Below are 19494 nucleotides of genomic sequence, written 5' to 3' on the forward strand. Positions count from 1 at the left end.
TAACTAAAAAAATAAACCCTGGAAAATATCAACAATAAACTTGAAATACTAGATATTACATGGTGGAAAAAATAATTTAAAAATGAAACCTGTAGTGTCAGCCTTTTGGAGTCAGTATAGAAGATGATGCCATGAAAACCAAAGAAACTTAAACTAATTGATTCTTTGAACTTCTTATCAAGTTGAAATAATATTTTAAGGAGAAAAGAGTCATCTTCATATGATTTCTTCCGAGCAAGGTTAGTTTAGATTCAGAGCCTAAAACCATGTTGCTGACAGCTGGTTTACAAAGGTTCTTATTCACAATTTTTAATTGAGTGGTCTTGTAAAAGAAGGAAAAAATTATACACAAAAAATTTTGAGTACAATGATTTTTCTTTTATGTTTTTATAGTAAATCAGATATGTCTCGTCTCCGACTGGCTGCTGGTAGTGCCATAATGAAGCTTGCACAGGAACCTTGTTACCATGAAATAATTACCCCAGAGCAGTTCCAGCTCTGTGCACTTGTCATTAATGTAAGTAACTGCTCTTCAATTATGAAGTGACTGTTAACAAGACTATATTGCAGTCCTCACCACAGAGCTCTTGTTGATGCTACCCTTTCTGTAGTGCAGCTTTAAAAAAAAAAAAGGTTCTGAACACTTCAAATATCACATTATGTCTATTCATCTTTTTAAAGTATGTCCCCTTACTACCCAGTTTGAGAGTTTTCTGTTATGTTTAAGGGACTAAGATTTTTATAGTGGCACTGTTTTGTGGTTTTGCTACTACAGGATGAGTGTTATCAAGTGAGGCAGATATTTGCTCAGAAGCTGCACAAGGCACTTGTGAAGTTACTGCTCCCGTTGGAATACATGGCAATCTTTGCCTTGTGTGCCAAAGACCCTGTGAAAGAGAGAAGAGCACATGCCAGACAGTGTTTGCTCAAAAATATCAGTATACGAAGAGAGTATATTAAGCAGAACCCTATGGCTAATGGTGAGTACTGTTGTAAAATGTATTCAAAGTATAAACTTTGAAGACTAAACTTAATGAGAAGCTTTTAAAGAATTAAGTAAATGATCTTGTCTAGCATTTTTCACAGAAGTATGTTTTCATAGTGATTTTTTTTCTGGTTCTTACGGAGCTAGTGCAACAAATGTAATTAACTTATTTTACCTAGCAGTTCCCTTTTCCTCTTTATAAAATATTTTTCTGTACTCTACCAATAATTATATTTTAGAATACAAGTTGTTACCTTTTTAGTTATTAAGCTATCTTTTCATATCAGTTTTTTTTCCTACAAAAATAAAACCTTCAAGTTCTGACTTGTTTGGGTTTTCTTTTTGTAATAAGATGAAACAGCTTTACAGTATTCTTGATGCATTAAAACATGCAAGCTAATATGTGGATGTATCAAAACTTAGCACTGCATATTCGTATAAAAATAAATTGACTGGTATTCTGGGGTTCTTATTCTTTCTGCATGTATATTTAAATTGCTTATGTGTTTGTTTTATTGTTACAGAAAAGCTGTTATCTCTGCTGCCTGAATATGTGGTACCATATATGATTCATTTACTGGCACACGATCCAGATTTCACAAAACCTCAGGATGTTGATCAACTTCGTGATATCAAAGAGTAAGTATCAAGTCAGTCCAGAATAGTTGAGACTAGAATAATTTTTCTCTGTTTGAAAATTTGAAGATGAAGCTGTCACTCTTATTATGAAGAACTATCATTAAAGGCATTCTATAGATCCGTTTTCTTAGAAGTGAATAAAGGATCTTGGAATGAAAGCAACAGCTATCTGTTCTGCACTGTGTTCTGAAAACTGAAATGGCAAAAAACGTTTCTTCACAAGTATAATAATTTAATAAATGTTTTGGATTTTTTAAATTAAATTGATCATTTTAGATCCACTCACTCAGGCACATCTAATCCCTGGAAAATGATACAAGGACAACCGTCTTAAGTGCACAGTGTTACAAACCATAGATAACTTTTTATGCTGCTTGAAGAACTCTGCTTTGTAGAAACTGAATGTTTTGTAATAGGACATTGTTTGTTCTGATTCTCAGTTCAATTTTTGTTCTGTTTCCCTGAAGTATTTGTAGTATTCCCCCAAAAGTTGACATCATTAGAGTTACTATGTAATGTGCATGAAAACATTTATAATTTTTGAAATACCAATTTTTTAAATTATACATACAAAATTATTATTAATTTTACTAAGTGTCTGACACTTAAATTGAGAAAAATAATGATACTGGAATCATGATGCTGCTTCATCCTTAACTTACACAGTTGTGTGTGTCTATGTGTAACTTACTAGCAAGTTATGGTAAGATCACCCATTGCCCTGAGATTCCTGCTGTACTTAAGTAAGGCAGGCTGACTGCATCTTAGTATTGTTAGCATCATTTGTCATACATCATTACCCCATTTATCATCTTCACTGGTTCCTACTCTGTACCTTCTGCATCATCCCATATATCTGAAATAGCCTTTCTATTTCTTTTGAAATATATCCTGTATCTTTGAAAAACACCATGCTTCCTCTGTCTCTCTTCAAGGAACTTTTCAAAACACACGCATTCCATTTAGCATTCCAGCTCTAATGGCTGCTCCCTCCACCCCCACACTCCTGTGGGTGTGTGTTGCTTTTCCCTTGTGTTTTCATTTAAGCCTTGAGACTTTAAGACCTTTAGGACAAAGATCTGTTATCTTTTTGGCACTGAGCTTCTACTGTAAAGCATGGTATAACTATGTGGTGCTATAGAAATAATAAAAAGCAATAAATGACTGGTATAAATAGCCCAATCCACCCATTTCCTCTTCAGTCTTTTTTGCATCTTTCACCTAGACATGTGTAAGGTTCCTCAGTCTAATCCTGACTTCTGAGTTGCCTGACTCCCTTCTGTGCAGAAAACGGAGGCAGATGAAGATTCTTTGTCCTACCATGAGCTCTGCTTTTTACCCAAGACTCGCCTGTCTCCGGCAGCATCTGAAAGCACTCCCACTTTCTGGAATGTACTTTCTCACCACAGATCCTGAATAATAGTGAAGGTTTTAATTATTGGCTGTTAAATTAATACTCCCTTGGAGGAGTACTTTTAGTGCACAAAGCTTTTGTAGGACTCCTTCTTGGAGCACTTTTATGTGAATTCTCTTCCCACACAGAGTGGCTGAACAAAAAAGTGACCACTCCAGAAAAAGAAAAACTCCGTTCTTCTTTGAGTACCTATGGGTACTCCACTTAAGGTGGGAATGTGCCCCACCTGCCTTTGATTGGACACTTTTGGTACCAGTGCCCATTCAGTTTGCACATGCGTCCTAGCTATATACCTGTACGGAGGGTATATAGGACTGTGACAGACAAATCACCCTCAGTTCCTTCTCAACCACTTCAGCCTGAAATAGAGTGTCTAGCATTGCCTGGTTCTTCAGCTAGCTTACTCTTTCTTAGTTTTAGTTAATTAATTAGGTTAGCAAACTAGGTTTTGTTTTATTTTTTTAGTTGTCTTGTTTTTCCCCTCAGAAACTCCTAATCTCTTCTTTTCTCCTCCTCATCACCACCCAGGCTGTCTCCTTCCCTCTCAAGGTACATTTTCTTCCTTGGGACCTGCTTAAATCCTGAGGGTGTAAACGTTGCCTCACTTGATTGGAGTCTTTCCCAGTTAGTGACAGCCACTCTCACTGTATTGCTGCTTAGAGAATACTCACATTCCACCTATATGCAAGATCTGCTCAATGTTCAAGAGTAGGTCTAGGAAGACTAGGGAGATGAAGTTTCATCTCTTCATGATGGAGCTCTCCCTTTGACCTGCGTCAGATCTAGGCCTCGATGACCTCCCTGTACATCAGTCTCCAGTGACCACAGTGCCCTGTCAACCTCTGCAGCTCAGTTACCCACCAGACCTACATGAAGGAGACCTGGGGAGAGAATGCCAAATCTTCTACTTAGAGGAGCTCCAAATCACCTCAAAAAGATAACCCGTAAAGATCTCCCACAGAGACCTCCCATCCCAAGAAGGGTACTGCTGAGGTTTCATGTGTTCTCAGTATTGAGGGTCTCCCCACATCCAAATCCTTGAGTACTTCTTAGTTTTACGGTACCTATCGGTTGGTACCAAAGCCTGCCTCAGTATCCCCTAAGCATGATCAAAGGGCTAGGGCATTGGTTTTTAACCTATGGCCCGTGGGCCACTTGTGACTCAATCAGCACAGAGCTGTGGCCCATGTGATATCCTCAAGCCCATACAGGTAGTATATATATTGTGTGGATGTGGCCCACATAACACATAGAGAGCTGCATATATGGCTCACAATGGTAAATAGGCTGAGAACGACTGTGCTAGGGACTCTGCAGCAAGGAAGACACTACCAACTACAGCCTCTACTTCCTCCTCACTGTATATGGTACCAGAATTGACCAGTTGGCTAGTACTGACGCACCCTATACCATCCTCAATACTGCAGGGATTCAGATGCTCCAGGGACTTGTTCCTCTCCAATTAACCCAAGTCTTCCTTGTTGAGTGTGGGAAGACTTGTGGTACTGCTGTTTTATGTATCCCTGGTACTACACCACTCATTGGTACCTACTGGCTTCCTGGTAATTATTGGAATAGACAGATAACCTGTTTCCTCTCCACCATTGTTTGCACACACACACACACACACACACACACACACACACCACCATTGTTTGCACACACACACACACACACACACACACACACACACCACCATTGTTTGCACACACACACACACACACACACACACACACACGACCATGAAGATGATAGCTCCTCTGACTATGAAAATTTGGTCCAAGGTTCATTTCATTATTAACCCAGACCTGACTCCTCTGGAGGCTTTTCTTCAAGGGATACCCCAATGCACAGACAGCTTCAAGTCACTCCACATCCATCCTGGTATGACTGAGCTTTGATACTTTCCCCCTTCCCTTATGGCCCCCTCAGTGGCCATATTGGGATCCTTGGGCTGCTTATCATCATCAGTTTTCCAGGGCACCTAGCTCGTGGATTGAATGGCCAGAGACAGCACTTTGTTCCCTTACATCCCTCCACATCAGTCCACAGCACAGGAGGAATCATTTGAAGAACAAAAGAAAAGAGCTGATGAGGCTCTCTCAAATATATTTTCATCCTCCACGATGAGGCATTCATGCCCCTGCACACCCTATCACGTGTGGATGATTTCAAACAGTTTCAGGACTTGACAAAGAGAGTCTGCTGGGATCCCTTTCACACACACCCCTACCTGCCCCCCCCATCATCACTATAGTTCTGGCTGTAGCTGACTTTCAAGAGCATACCATTCAGCATAGATGGGGTTCCCAGGAATCTATACTCCGTGTCAACTTCCTGGAGCTCAGAGCAATCAGATATGCCTGCCAATACTTCTTGTGATTAACGGGGGACAATCCTTCAGGATAATGACAGAAACAGGGCTAGTATGTACAACATAAATTGATGGGGGGAGCAACATCCCCTTCCCTTTGTGCAGGAGCAATGAAGCTATGGCACTGGTGTGTAGTCTACTGCATCCTCATCGCTGCTGTATACCTGCCCAGCCTCCAGACCACCACAGCACCTGATCTGAGCAGACACTTCTGTCGGGATCATGAGAGGGAACTCAACAACTATACTCAAACAGATATTTCACACCTGGAGCTTACCAGAAGTAAATCATCTTGCCACCACCACCACCAGGAAGCATAAAAGTTGTTTGAGAGGTTATCTAGGTTGTCACTTCCTGTTGTATACCTATCCTCCGACACATCTCATCCACAGAGTCTTAAACAATATCAAGCAGGACAAAGCCAAAGTCATTTTATTTACACCAACTTGGCCAAGACAGGTATGATTCCCAAATCTAATTTGTCTCTCATCTCACCCTACCATCACTCTTCCATTAACACCTGACCTTCTCACTCAAGACTCTGGAAACATTCTTCACTCTAGTCTCAGCATTCTGTGACTCAAGGCTTTGTTCCTGTTTGGCTCTCAAGGTACAGCATCTGTTGCTGTAGAGAGATTCAGAAGGTACTGTTGAATAGCACAAAAGAATCAAGTAGGAAGACTTACCTACAAAAATGGAAGAGATTCTACCACTAGGGTACCCAGCAACACCTGTTTCTTGTCGACTCTCCCCTCTTTGAGATTCTAGAGTATCTTTTCAGTTTGAAGATCACAGGTCTCTCTGAACTCTATTAAAGTTCACCTGACAGCTGTCATGGTGTTCCATTCCCCCTGTTGAAGGGTTCTTGGGCTTAGCTTATCCTACAACTTCTAGGTTCATCAAAGGATTATCTAACCTTTTTCTGCCTATCAGGGAACCCACCCCAGCATGGGATTTGAACTTGGCCTCAACTCTCTGAGGACACCTCCCTTTGAGCTGTTGGTCAGGCGCACGGTTTTACAATTATGCCTGACAGTTGCTCTCACCTCCACTTATAGAATCTTTGAGGTAGGGGCTTTGAAGGCTGATCCTTCTCAGTTTTTTAAAGATAAAGGCATCTCTCTGACCACACCCCCAATTTTTACCAAAGTTGACCTCAGATTTTCCTATCAATTAGATACTTCATCTGCCAGTCCTACATCCTAAACCATCTGTCTAGGTAGGAAGCTGCTCTTCATATCTTGGATGTTAGGAGATTGTTAGGAGACCTTTGAGTTGGTCAGAATTTTAGGGCCTCTCCCAGATTCTGTTTCTTTCGCAGACAGAGATAAAGGGGTTCTGGTGTCCACCCAAAGACTCTCCAAATGGATTTCAGGTTGTATTCTCTCCTGCTACAAAGCTGCTGATGGTCAGCATTGTCTTAGAGGTATATCCTGTTCCACCAGATCTGTCTACCTCTGTGGCCCTACTGAAAGATGTACCTGATGCAGAAATCTGCAAAGCTGCCACATGTGCTTCCATCCATACTTACTCAAAGCACTGTGCCTTAGTGCAGGCATCTCAGGCAGATCCTGCCTTTGGGACTGCTGTCCTGCTGATGGTCTTAGACCAGGGGTAGTAATTATTTTTTGTCAAGGTATAATCAAGGTCCAGACCCACACCCAGCTGTCCTTCCCTAACCCCTCGATTGTCCCCCAAGCTCCCCAATTGCCTGCCAGTTCCCTACCTGGAGAGTAGAGTGAACTTATTTCCCTAAATTGAAAACAGGCCATACAGAGCTGGCCTGAGACACCTGGTGTTACCACTCTCTCTCCACTCCCAAACATTTCTCTGTGCCCCTAATTGAGCCAGGTAGCAGAGATGGGGTGGGGGGGAAGAGGAGTGGGTATGGGCTGGGATCTGGGCACCAAAGCACAGTGTGAGTGTGTGTGAGTACTTTAGAGCTCGGAGCCTGGAGGTGAAGCTATTGAATTATGATCCAGCTAGCGGTGCAATGCCCCTTTGGGGGCTGGGAAAGCAGAGTGGCAGGAAGGAGGCTCCAGGTAGGGGGAGGGGCCAAGGATACTCTAGTTAGCAGCCCTGGGGAGATGGGAGAAGGCCGTGCTTGGGCAGCTGGGCAGGAGAGATTTAAGTGCCCATGAGCATAGCGGGCAGCATGTGGTCAGGTGCCCCTCCCCCCATGTTGCTCCTTCTTATAGCTGCTCCCAGGACCCTCCTTCTGGCTGTGCAGAGCAGGGGGGTAGTGGGCGCTGGCGGGGGAGGGAGGAGATGTCAGGATGTCCCCCTGCCCCCATACCTGATCTCCGCAGGGCAGAGGGGACAGCCTGGCTCAGGAGGACTTGGAGCTTCTGAATGGTGAGTGTCTGTGTGCCTTTCTTAAAGAGACAGTGCACTGTTTATGAGATTTCCCCAGCAGCTAGCTCACACAGTCAGTCTCTCTCTCTCTCTCTCTCTCTCTCTCTCTCTCTACCTGCCCATGTACCCTGTCTCCACAGAACAGGGGAGGGGAGACAACGGGGCTCAGGACAGAGCAGGAGAGCTTTTAGTGAATGTCTTAAAGAGACAGCGCACAGCTTTCCCCAGCAGCCAGCACTCTGTCACACATACTCTGTGTCACACACACACACAGAGTCTGAGTGTCTCTCTCACTCACACACACACTCTGTCTCTTTCCCACTCACCTCCCAACACATACTTGTATTGTTGTTGTTGGTACTTCCTGGTACTTCCTGCAATGCACATATATTCTCTATAATTTTATTCTTTCAAAGTGTTATTTTACTGTTTTGACTGGTCTGTGCATTTCATAATGTTTATTTCTCTTACACTTACATTTAATTCTTTGAGTAGTGAGTTCTAAAATACCAAACCTGTCCTGGCTGGAGTAATTATTCCTATGGTAACTTTTAAAAAATATATATTATATCTAAGCTTTTTGTTTCTATTGGTGGTGCACATAGGTACATACCTTGGTGCACATAACAAAATTTATTCCACACATGGATGGAAAAATTAGAGGGAATATTAGCCGGGATGTGTTAGAAGTCACTAGGAGGGTGGTGAAGCACTGGAATGCGTTACCTAGGGAGGTAGTGGAATCTCCTTCCTGTGAAGTTTTTAAGTTCAGGCTTGACAAAGCCCTGGCTGGGATGATTTAGTTGGGGATTGGTCCTGCTTTGAGCAGGGGGTTGGACTAGATGACCTCCTGAGGTCCCTTCCAACCCTGATATTCTATGAAGTAGGTGGCTGGAGGCAGAGTGGGGAGGGAGAAATAGGCTGGTTTGGGGGGCAGCTGGAAAGGGCTCTGGGGTTTGGCCCCAAAGGACATGGGGTGGGGAGGACACAAGGCCAGGGGAGAGGCTCCAGGGACCGCTTGGGTGGGGGGCACAAGGCCAGGGGAGGGGGCAGGGCATGCTGTGCTTGGTGCCCTGGCACAAGCAGATTCTGCAGAACCTCGTCAGGCTCTTACCAGCCGGGTTCCCCAGTAGGGCCCGGGGCCCACAAGTTGCAGCTCCATGACCCAGCCAGCCCCTCTGTCTCCAGGGAAGGCACAGAAGAATTTGAATTAGGGCCCAGACAGCACTGCCCTCTGATTGGGCTGCAGCATGAGCACGTGACACCTCATTGCTGCCTGCGGGGGGGGGGGGAGAGATCCCCCCCCCCGACATCGCTGCTTGCCCCCTCTCCATCCCTGCACTGATCCCAATGCGGCTGCAACTGCATGAGCAACCACCTGGGGACACGACTGCACCTCGCAGCCCAGCCCACTGCTGGGGGGGGGGCCCTGTGCTGTGGAACAGGCACAACTCCAGCCCCAACTTAGCTTCAGCCCATGCGGTCCACTGAAAAGCGTCTGATGGTCTGGATTTGGCCTGCAGTCCGCCTGTTGACTACCACTGGTCTTAGACCATGCTCCAAAGCATCCATTTCCTTTTAAAAGAACTGCTGAGGACTCACCTGAAGTGGAGCATTCATAAGGACATTACTTAAAGGAGGAGCAGAGGTTACTCATCTTGTACAGTAATTGGAGTTCTTCAGTATGTTTGTCCCTATGGGTGCATCGCTACATGCTCTGCTTTCCTACTTCTTGTTTGTGGTAGGGAAGGAAGTGAGGGCAATTCGCTTGTCACAGCCCTATATGCCCTTGGGTGCATATATAAACCGAACAGAGACTTCTATCAAAAGTCTCCAATCAAAGGCCCCTGGGACACTCACTCACCTGAAGTGGAGCACCCATAGGGACAAACATGTTTAAGAACTCCAGTTACTTTACATAGTAAGTAACCTCTCCTTGTATGGAGCAAGGAATATTCCATTCAGGCATCTGATAGGAATATATTGCTGAAAAGTCTCCTGAGATAAATCCAAAAACCCTTTTCTCTAAAAATAAAAATCAACAATACTCCTAGGAAACTCTGCTTAGAGTCCATCCTAAGGTATTCTCATAGATTTCTGCTAACTTACAGAAGCAGGCTGGCATTCTTTTCAAATTGATTGATTCCAACCTGGTTGCAAGTGCCCTAAATACAACAGTGTAAAGAAAATCTGTGATTAGCTAGATATTCAACTATATTGAGTTGACATACATTCTGATAGATAGACTCTAGGATGCTCCTCAGAGATATGCAGTGATGGTGTAGCCATGTTGGTCGCAGGATATTAGAGACACAAGATGGGTGAGGTAATATGGTACTCTGACATCTGAGACAGTTGTCTTTTCCCTTTGAGCACATATTTTCCAAGGAATCTAAAGGCATTAAGGTAGGACAGGGATAAACCACATTCATTCCACTCTGACCCACATATCCATAATTTGCAGACCTGAGATCCTGCTAAAAATCTGTTGTTTTTTTTTCAAGGAAGAGCACATTTTGTTTTTATATATTTGACTTAGTTTGAAGTTTGACTATTTGTGCATGATCACCTATTTACGAAGTTGTAGACAAGGGCCTGCATACACCATAAGTTGATGATAGAGGAAGCAATCAAAATCAAATGTGTTCTTAATAGCTGTGCACTCTTTTGAGAATCTTTAACTGACAATACTGTGTTTCAGAGGTACTTGATAAGAGCAGTTTAAGGATCCAGCCTTCATCCATTTTAGTCTTTGTGAATAATGGAAGGATGTGTGATAGGCTAGCATGTCTATTTAATTGAATCTGCCAAACATAACAGATATTTTATCTCAATTGAGTGGCAGTTTATTATTTAAATGTTCTTATGGGATACTCACCTTCTCTTCCTTTGAACTTCTGAAGGAAGCATTCTTCACGTTCGGCACTTTGCAGTTTTCAATATTTATATCTTCAACCAGGAAGATTAGGGTTCCTAAGAATTTGGAAATCCGACATTCAGGCAGACTGTCTAGTCGCAGTGTTAGTTTTTCTACAAGAGTAATCCTCCTTTCCCAGTTTTATGGGATTAAAGCAGCAGCTAGCAAATGTTGCCCTTCTTGGTCTCCCTCATATTTCTTTCCCAGAGAAGTAATATTGAGCCTTATTACAACTGCATCCAGTTTTCTTGGTCAGATCTCTCAACTTTCAGAGCTGCCAGTGTGTGACAAATGACAGCATCGAGCTCCTATGTTTTGTTGCCCTTTGTGCCATAATTGACAAATTATGTGTGTTAACTATAAAACCTGGTTTTAAGGATGTTTTCTCACTGTGTGAATTAAATAAACCAGTTTTTAAAAAAGAAAACAGAAAAAATAAATTCCATCATGTGCAACCATAAAATAGAGCCCTGCACAGGACTATTTTTTTAATCCTGCTCCTGTCCTGCCCTGCAATACCCACTTCCACTGCCACCTGCTCCTGCATTGTTTCTTGCATTTTTATGCCGCTCCCACCTGCAAAAACCTTAGAACCCGCAAGAGAGACACATTCTCCCGTGCTACAAAAAAATTGTTGATTAATTTATTATAAATGGAATTCAGACAAAATGTTTACCACTGAAAGAATAAAACAAATCTTGCTTAAACCATGTAAAAAATACTTTAATTCCTGTTATAATAGACATCAAATCTCTTTATATCCCTCACTTAAATTTAAATATTAAAACCTTTAAAGATTTAAATAATTTTAAGACCTTTAAATATTAAAACCTTTAAAGATTATGTTTTCCTGCAGATTATTGCAGTCTGGTTTTTTAGCCCACCAAACTCTCCTGCAACAAAGTACATTTGATCCGCTCCCGCTGTTGTGTCAGCGGGTGCTGTGGGACCCATGGGATCCCAGTGCCGCTGCATGGCACTCTCTCCCCTCCTGTCTGAGTCATGACCAAGATTTGAACCATGGACCTTCAGACTTCTACTACTTGAGCTACAGAAGTAATCCTGATATTTTCTGTGGACGAAGTGCTAAAGGGGGATGCCCCACACATTTATTCAGTGATTACACAACTATTTGGTAGACAGCAACAGAATGCTGGGATCAGGAATTCTGGTTTCTAGTCATGGCTGTGGGAGAGGAGTGTTGGATAGTGGCTAATGCAGAGGTTACCAGCTAGATAGGCAAACACTCTAATTTGGGTTGTTTATTCTGAAAGGCAAAGTGGCTGAGACTTGGGTCTACCATATTATAAACCTAGGTTCTATTTTCATCCTTTCCGGATATTACCTTGTGCAGCCCCTCAGTTAACTTGTTTTTAAATTGCTGAGAGAGGCATTGATACTCGCCTGCCTTCTAGTGTAGGAGTAAGAAGCATTGTTCAATAATAAGGCTTGTGAAAGGCTTCTTGGCTATCAGATCAGTGCACTTTGCCCTAGGGTACTTTGTGGGGGAGTGTCTCTCTCACACATTTGTGGAATATTGCCTATGTTTGTGGTACAATGGAACAGGCAGCTGGATTCAACCAAAATGTGAGACATCTGTCTTGGTATCTGTCTCCATTATGGGAAGCTTCTTCAGGAGTGGTGGAACAATTTTTAGAGTCAGAGTGCTGAAAAACATTGACTGAATGCATCCGATGAAGTGAGCTGTAGTTCACGAAAGCTTATGCTCAAATAAATTGGTTAGTCTCTAAGGTGCCACAAGTACTCCTTTTCTCTTTGCGAATACAGACTAACACGGCTGCTACTCTGAAACCACTGAATAGAACTGTAAACCCTGAATATGATGGAAACCATATATTTGATTGCTATTACTACTTCAAGCCAAGTTGCTGCCAGACCTTCAGCACCGCTAGTTCCAGTGCCCTGGTTTGCTTGTTACGTCACCTCTCTATTAAATATCCTTTCTTTTGCCTGATACTGATAAAAGGATATATACAACAAGGAGAAATTGTCAGTGTTCCATCTTCTTTCTTCCCTTCATTTCCTCTGATATTTTTTTATTTTGTGAGATTAGCTCATGGAAGTGAACTAAGAGAGGAGAAAGTGAATGAGTTGGACTTTTTATACAGACCTTGATTGAGTCTTTTCCACCCAAACAATTACCATAAAATTAAATTTTCGTTCTTGTTTAATATAGAGTTCACTCAGGGCTTGATCCTAAGCCCATTAAAATCAATCCAGAATAGTTAGTTAATTGTGTGGCACAGGTATTTCAGTGTAGTTTCAGGTTAACTTGACATATTAAGACCTGTAAATTGCATGCATATATATATATATATATATGTTCTAAACTGGGTTGGTGGTGTTAAAAGACCTGTAAATTCAAGCATGAACCACACAGAGAATTTAAAACATATATGCAATTTACAGATTTTAAAATGTCAAGTTTACTTGAAACTATACTGAAATACCCCTGTGCTACACACACACATAAGATTTGACTTATATATACGATTTGACCACAGTCTCTTAAGACTGCTGTTATAGCTGATAGAGCTAATAGAATAACGTTTTTAAAGATGTTGCTATTCTTGCTCCACACATGGAGATCACAATATCAAACATGATATTTAGTTACTTGTGTTTCATTAGGTGTCTGTGGTTCATGCTTGAAGTTTTAATGACAAAGAATGAGAACAACAGCCATGCCTTCATGAAAAAGATGGCAGAAAGCATCAAGCTTACCCGGGATGCTCAGTCTCCTGATGAGCCTAAGGCCAATGAAGTAAGAAATATGATTCACTTGAGGAATGGTGGTTGAGAGCAGAAGGGTTTTGCAATCAGATGTACAACAAGATACATAAGATGTTAGAAAGCACAAAACCAGAAATGTTTACTGTCCTCTAGAGAGAACATTAGTTGTAAACAATGTACACATTACTTATCTCCAGCTTTAAAAAAAAAAAAACTGTTGCTTTTAGCAGCTAAGTTGAATAAATTGCATTTGTTAAATATTGTCTGCTATTTAGTGTTAATTTTCACTGCAGCCCTGAACTTTTAGTTGCATGTAGATGTTAGACAGTTTCTTCTCTTTGGGAAAATAATGTAATATGTATAACTACTATGATGTCTACTGTTGGAGTAAGAAACTGGTTGGTGTGTTCGAGTGAGCAACAGCCATCAGATGTGCATTTACACATCTAAGGTATTTTTCATTATTCATTCAGGAGTATTGTATAGAAAATAAACTGAGAACTACAGAGAGGGGCAAGGTGTGATGAGGAGCGAAGTATGCTGTTAATTCTTTAAGTGTAAAATATGTTCTTAATAGTTGATACAGAATTATTTTTGCTCATTGATTATACATTTTAAGAGTACATTCTTGCTACTCTTATGAAAATTATAAATAATATCTAAAGCACTGTTTCCCTTTTTTTCCCTCAGAAACTCTATACAGTATGTGATGTAGCACTGTGTGTAATCAACAGCAAGAGTGCTTTATGTAATGCAGATTCACCAAAGGACCCTGTATTGCCCACCAAATTTTTTACGCAACCTGAAAAGGTAATTTTGTTAATTCATTTTCTGGGAGGAGTAATACAAATACTTTGTGACTTAACTTTCAAGGCTATATCATAATTTAAAATACGGAGTTGGGAGAAAACTTGTATTTATTATAAGAAGTATCCAGTTATATAGCACAAATTGTATGCTAAGCCATCTGTTCATCTTGAGCAGATGCAGCTAAAGTTGTTTGTTAGCAGGTGATAGCTATTTAAAATACTGATGCTTTAACTGACATTGACAGGACATTGCATTAAGGAGTTGTGCACCTGCTGGGAGGGAGAAATGAAAAAGCCAAAACACAAAGAGAAAGAAATGGAATGCAAAGCTGGCAGAAAAGTATAGAGAGGAAACAGATAGATTGGTGATTAAATTTTAAAACATCTTACATATATTTAATTCTGATAACTGTTTGGCGTAGTGCATTTACTTTTTTTAAAAAAAAAAGTCCTTTTAATATAATCTTTAGCCTCTTGGGATTTAAGATTTCCTTGGGCAACCTCATTGTCACCAGTAGAACCCTGTATCACACTACCATAATCAGGACATAAATTGCTAAAGTAGAGCCAAATGAATCCTACAGGATAGATTTTAATTTCTGGTTGTGCAAGAGAATACATCTCAAAATTTTCCAGTATCATAAACAGAGAACCCTTCCAGAGGCTGATATTTCAAAGGTTAAATGATGTAACTTGGTAGTTTACTTGCATCATTATGCAGTATCAAATACTATAGTGATGCAGGCCAAGTAAGCATGTAGACAGATTGATTTGCATTATGATTGACTAGGTTGATAGCTATATATTAAAAATCAAAATGAAATAAGATTACAACTTTCAGTTTATAAAAACCACTTCTCTTTGGTCTTCCAAAACAAATAATACAGCTAGACACAACAAATACAACAGGGAAATCACTTTTGCTTACCTTCAAGTTAATAGAAAAAATTGGAAATCTGGAATTGAAGTGCGTGACTGCTGAATACAAACTGTGCAGTTCTGAATAAAATTATGTTGTGCTTTATTAGATTAAATTTGTCACTAGGAAGCTATATAAACTCTTAAGTGTAGTTTCTGAAAATTGGAAAGGCCTCAAGACGGTTTGATGATAACAGCTTACGTGACAAAATAAATCTTTCACACTGACATAAAAATAAAACATTAAAATAGAGAAGACAAATGCAGATCTAATTACTTTCCTTTTTTCACGCAGGACTTCTGTAATGACAGGAATTATATTACAGAAGAGACAAGGGTTCTTCTTTTAACAGGAAAGGTACTGTATGTTAATTAATTGTAATGACTTTGCGCATGATATATAGCGATTAATAGGAATTCTAGTTTTTCATTTTCAGAGAAATCACTATAAGACTCAGTACTGCAGTTCAAAAAGTGTATTACCAAGTTTGTTTGCTACTTTAATTATTAATAGTTATACATACGTGCGAGAATTGTAAATTGCTTTTACTAGAAGGCTCAACAAATGCCTTTAATTTGACACTATTTTCAGAGGGGAGCAGGGGACAGTGCTTACTGTCCTTGCATTGTCCATCCTGTGCACTGACAAAAATCTGTGAAGGGAAAAATAGTAATTTATCATATAATTACAGGATGCCTCATAATTTGTACGTACAAAGGTGCAGAAGCAAGGTTGAAAATGCTTAATTCTGGCATTTACTAGTTTTGGAGGCCTTGATTTTGTCACCTTGTAAAATGTAAAGATCTTAAGAACAGCATAGTTCACACATTTCTCATTTATGCTTCATTTGCATTTGCTCCTTTACATACTCTCTTCCATGTAACTATATAGTACTACATAATTTACTGTAAATTTTGCTTAGAGTCAGAAGCAATAGTTTTATAGTATTTGTGTACATGATGGAGTTATGAAATACTGCTTACATTTATAGCTTAAATAGTTTTCAGATTTGATTAGTGAAATGTTGTTAATATTTGAAACACATTTTCACTGGTTGTTTAAACTGAGCCCTTCGATTCTTTGATAGTAGTCATTCATCTAATTGAATCTTCTGGAAACATTATTGTAGCTAGCAACTCTTGCTAAATACGGGACATATTTTTCTCACTAATGCAGCTCTAAACACAATAGCAGGCCTGGTTTATTTTCTGTTGCTTAAGTTATTTAACTATTACTATTGTACCAAACATCTGAAAAAATTAACATTTATTCAGTGCCCTAACATTTTAATGTTTAAGTAAACATTTATTTCACTTTCTCTCAGTTCAAATTTCAGACAGTACATAAGTGGTATATTGTTTTTATGATAAAACACATAACTAACTTTCAGGTAAACTTAGTGCACTACTTGTTCCAGGGCAGTGTAACTACCGGTCCATGTGCAGGCTATTTTTATGCAGGACATTAGCATGTTATCATGCCATTATACCAGAGGTTGGCAAACTACGGCCCGCGGGCCACGTTCGGCCCGCGGGACCGTCCTGCCCGGCCCCTGAGCTCCTGGCCTGGGAGGCTAGCCCCTCCCCTGCTATTCCCCCTCCTCCACCTGCTGGGCGGCGGGGCTGTGCACTCATGCAGCGCAGCAGCGTGTCTGGCTCCAGGCAGCGCAGCTCCCAGACATGCTGCTCTGAGCGGCATGTTAAGGGGGCCAGGGCCGGGGGGTTGGATAAGGAGTAGGGAGTCCCGGGGGGCTGTCAGGGGACAGGGGGAGGTTGGATGGGGTAGAGGTTCTGGGGGGGGCAGTCAGGGGGTGGGGAGGAAGGTGGGGTTAGATAGGGGGTGGAGTCTTGGGGGGTGGATAGGGATGGGGGTACCGGGAGGGGGTGGCCGGCGACAAGGAGCGGGGGGGGGGGTTGGGTGGGGGGAAGATTTGGAGGGGGTTGGTCAGGGGGTGGGAAGTGGGGGGGGGGCGGGGGCCAGGCTGTTTGGGGAGGCACAGGCTTCCCTACCCGGCCCTCCGTACAGTTTCACACCCCGATGTGGCCCTCTGGCCAAAAAGTTTGCCCACCCCTGCATTATACCCTATCTCCTGGTCTCAGCCACCGGCCATGTATGCACGCAGTATAAAAATAAACATCCTGTCTTTTGGCTTTGCCCTGGTTGCCTCCTAATAGTTTAGTTGCCTCCCTGCCACAAGAGGCTACAGTTCTGCTGGCCAGATGGCTGCTCAGCATCTGTGACATGGTTTTCCTGCTTGGCTTCCTGTTAAATGAACCTCCAGCTCCACAGCAGTATGGAGAGAATATTTTTATTTAACGTGGTCTAGAAGGAAACCTGAAAACCCACTGGAGAAGCAGCTTTGTGCCAACCATGCTATAAAGAAAATGCCCTAGCTTCCCACAGAGTGTATAGTGCAGAGAAAAGTACCACCTCCTTTTCCTGTCTAGGCACCCCGAACAAATAGATTACCATCCGGTCCATCGAAACCAAAAATACCAGCCATGCACCCAGAAGTCCCTAAAAGACGTGATGTACAGCAACTGGCATTTTACATTAGCTTTCCTTATGCTGAATTAAGAGTGTTCAGATTTCACATTTTCTTGGACAGCGAACCTAATCCTACCCTTCTGTTGGGAAAGTTTGTATTTATTTGCCCACAACTTGTCTTCTACAGATTGCAAGTTTCTTCTGCTTTATTTGGATAGTTGTTGCAGAATGCTGCCACCTTCATAAGGTTTTTTGGGGCCCCCCAGTATGATATTAGCAGTCATTGGCCATTTGCATGCCTGATATGCAAAGTACCCTGAATAATAATTTTTTTATAAAATCAAGCAGAATGGTCCATAGCAATTGACAGCAGCCATTGTGTTAGGAAAGACCTCCCACAAATGCCTTTTATCGCATGTTGCTAGTTAAGATGGGAATTATTGCTGCGAGTGGAAGAGGTTATTTAGTATAATAGTTGTGCAGTTAATCCTCACTGTACCATAGACAATATTTTTAAAAAATTTTAGTGTTTTTTTAAAATTCCTGTTTGTATACCTTTAATAAAAGCTTGAATAAATCTTTCTGCATTTTAGCCAAAACCAACTGGTGTATTAGGTGCAGTAAACAAACCATTATCTGCAACTGGAAGGAGACCTTATATTAGAAGCACAGGATCAGAGACTGGAAGCAATATTAGTGTAAACTCGGAGTTGAGCTCTCCTGCAGGAAACAGATCAAGGTACATGGTGTTTATTTGTTTGCAGCTATTTACTTCATTTAACACTATACACTCCTGTGTTTTGGAAATAAGTGTTTTGTTTGTATGCCATTGTACTTTGCTGAATTTGAACAATCAGGAAATGATACTTTGCATTTTTTTATTCCTGTAGCCTAGGGTTCTTTATAGGCACCTTTGTGATCCTTTTTTTTAAAATAGCCAGGATAATTGACACATTTATAGGTTGTGAACTGTGCAGTATCATGCAGCAAGTCAGTGGCATAGACAGGAATAGAATCTAACTCTCCTAACTCCCTGCCCTGTTTTCAATCAACTAAACCATAGGTGCATCTCTATATAATTGATCTAGTTACAGTGTACATCACCATGGAATCTGAGCACCTCGAGACAACACTTATCAAGCTCACTAAATTAAGAGAATTTTCTTTCTTGTGTACACTGTGTGCATTAGCTATAATAAAGACAATTCAGATCCAGATAGATTGCAAATGTATTCTGATGCCATGTGATTGAACACTCTAGCTACTTGTTTTTAATATTTTTCCATCTGAAAATATATTAATAAACCACTAACAAGAATATTGTTGTGTAATTAGATTCTACAACCCACATGTTTCTAATATGAAAGAATTAAGATTAATCATGTTGCTTAATAAACAATCATTATAATTTCTCTTCACTTTTTAATGACTGTAGTGTCCCAGTTAAAACAAAGAGTTTTGCTGATTAAGTACATTTAAGTTGATATGTAGTTTAATAGAAGGCTAAAATGAAAAGGTAGGAATAAATGTTGCTTATAATATGTGACAGGAAAATGCTTTATTTTCTAAAGTACATAGGGACAAATTTTGAAAGGTATTGAAGTGCCTAACTCCCATTGATTTTTTAAAAATCTACTGCAGAGAGAGAGCGAGCTTGCACTTTGAAATTTTAAGGCTGAGTTTAGCTTGTTTCATAGTTGATGAACTTGATAGGCTAAATGGTTAAAGAAAGAAAGTTGAGTACAACTAAAGGTTCAGTTGTTTCATAAAATTGAAGGGTAGTACCACTTCTATATCCGTTTGGAATATGTCCCTCAACTGGGGCAAAGCTTGGATGGTCC

General features: G+C 40.9%; 1 protein-coding gene across 4 annotated transcripts in view; it reads left to right on the forward strand.

Annotated features, from left to right (window-relative positions):
- Nucleotides 1-19494, forward strand: part of PDS5A (PDS5 cohesin associated factor A) — a 171134-nt gene that overhangs the window by 139442 nt on the left and 12198 nt on the right. For all 4 annotated transcript variants that reach the window (XM_037897912.2, XM_037897910.2, XM_037897911.1 and 1 more), the window contains exons 24-30: nt 394-517; nt 776-980; nt 1510-1624; nt 13337-13469; nt 14129-14248; nt 15461-15523; nt 18247-18392. In XM_037897912.2, the coding sequence (XP_037753840.1) occupies nt 394-517; nt 776-980; nt 1510-1624; nt 13337-13469; nt 14129-14248; nt 15461-15523; nt 18247-18392 (906 nt within the window). The remainder of the gene's footprint in view (nt 1-393; nt 518-775; nt 981-1509; nt 1625-13336; nt 13470-14128; nt 14249-15460; nt 15524-18246; nt 18393-19494) is intronic.

The sequence above is a fragment of the Chelonia mydas genome, chromosome 4, assembly GCF_015237465.2.
Source record: "Chelonia mydas isolate rCheMyd1 chromosome 4, rCheMyd1.pri.v2, whole genome shotgun sequence".
Classification (NCBI taxonomy): Eukaryota; Metazoa; Chordata; order Testudines; family Cheloniidae; genus Chelonia; species Chelonia mydas.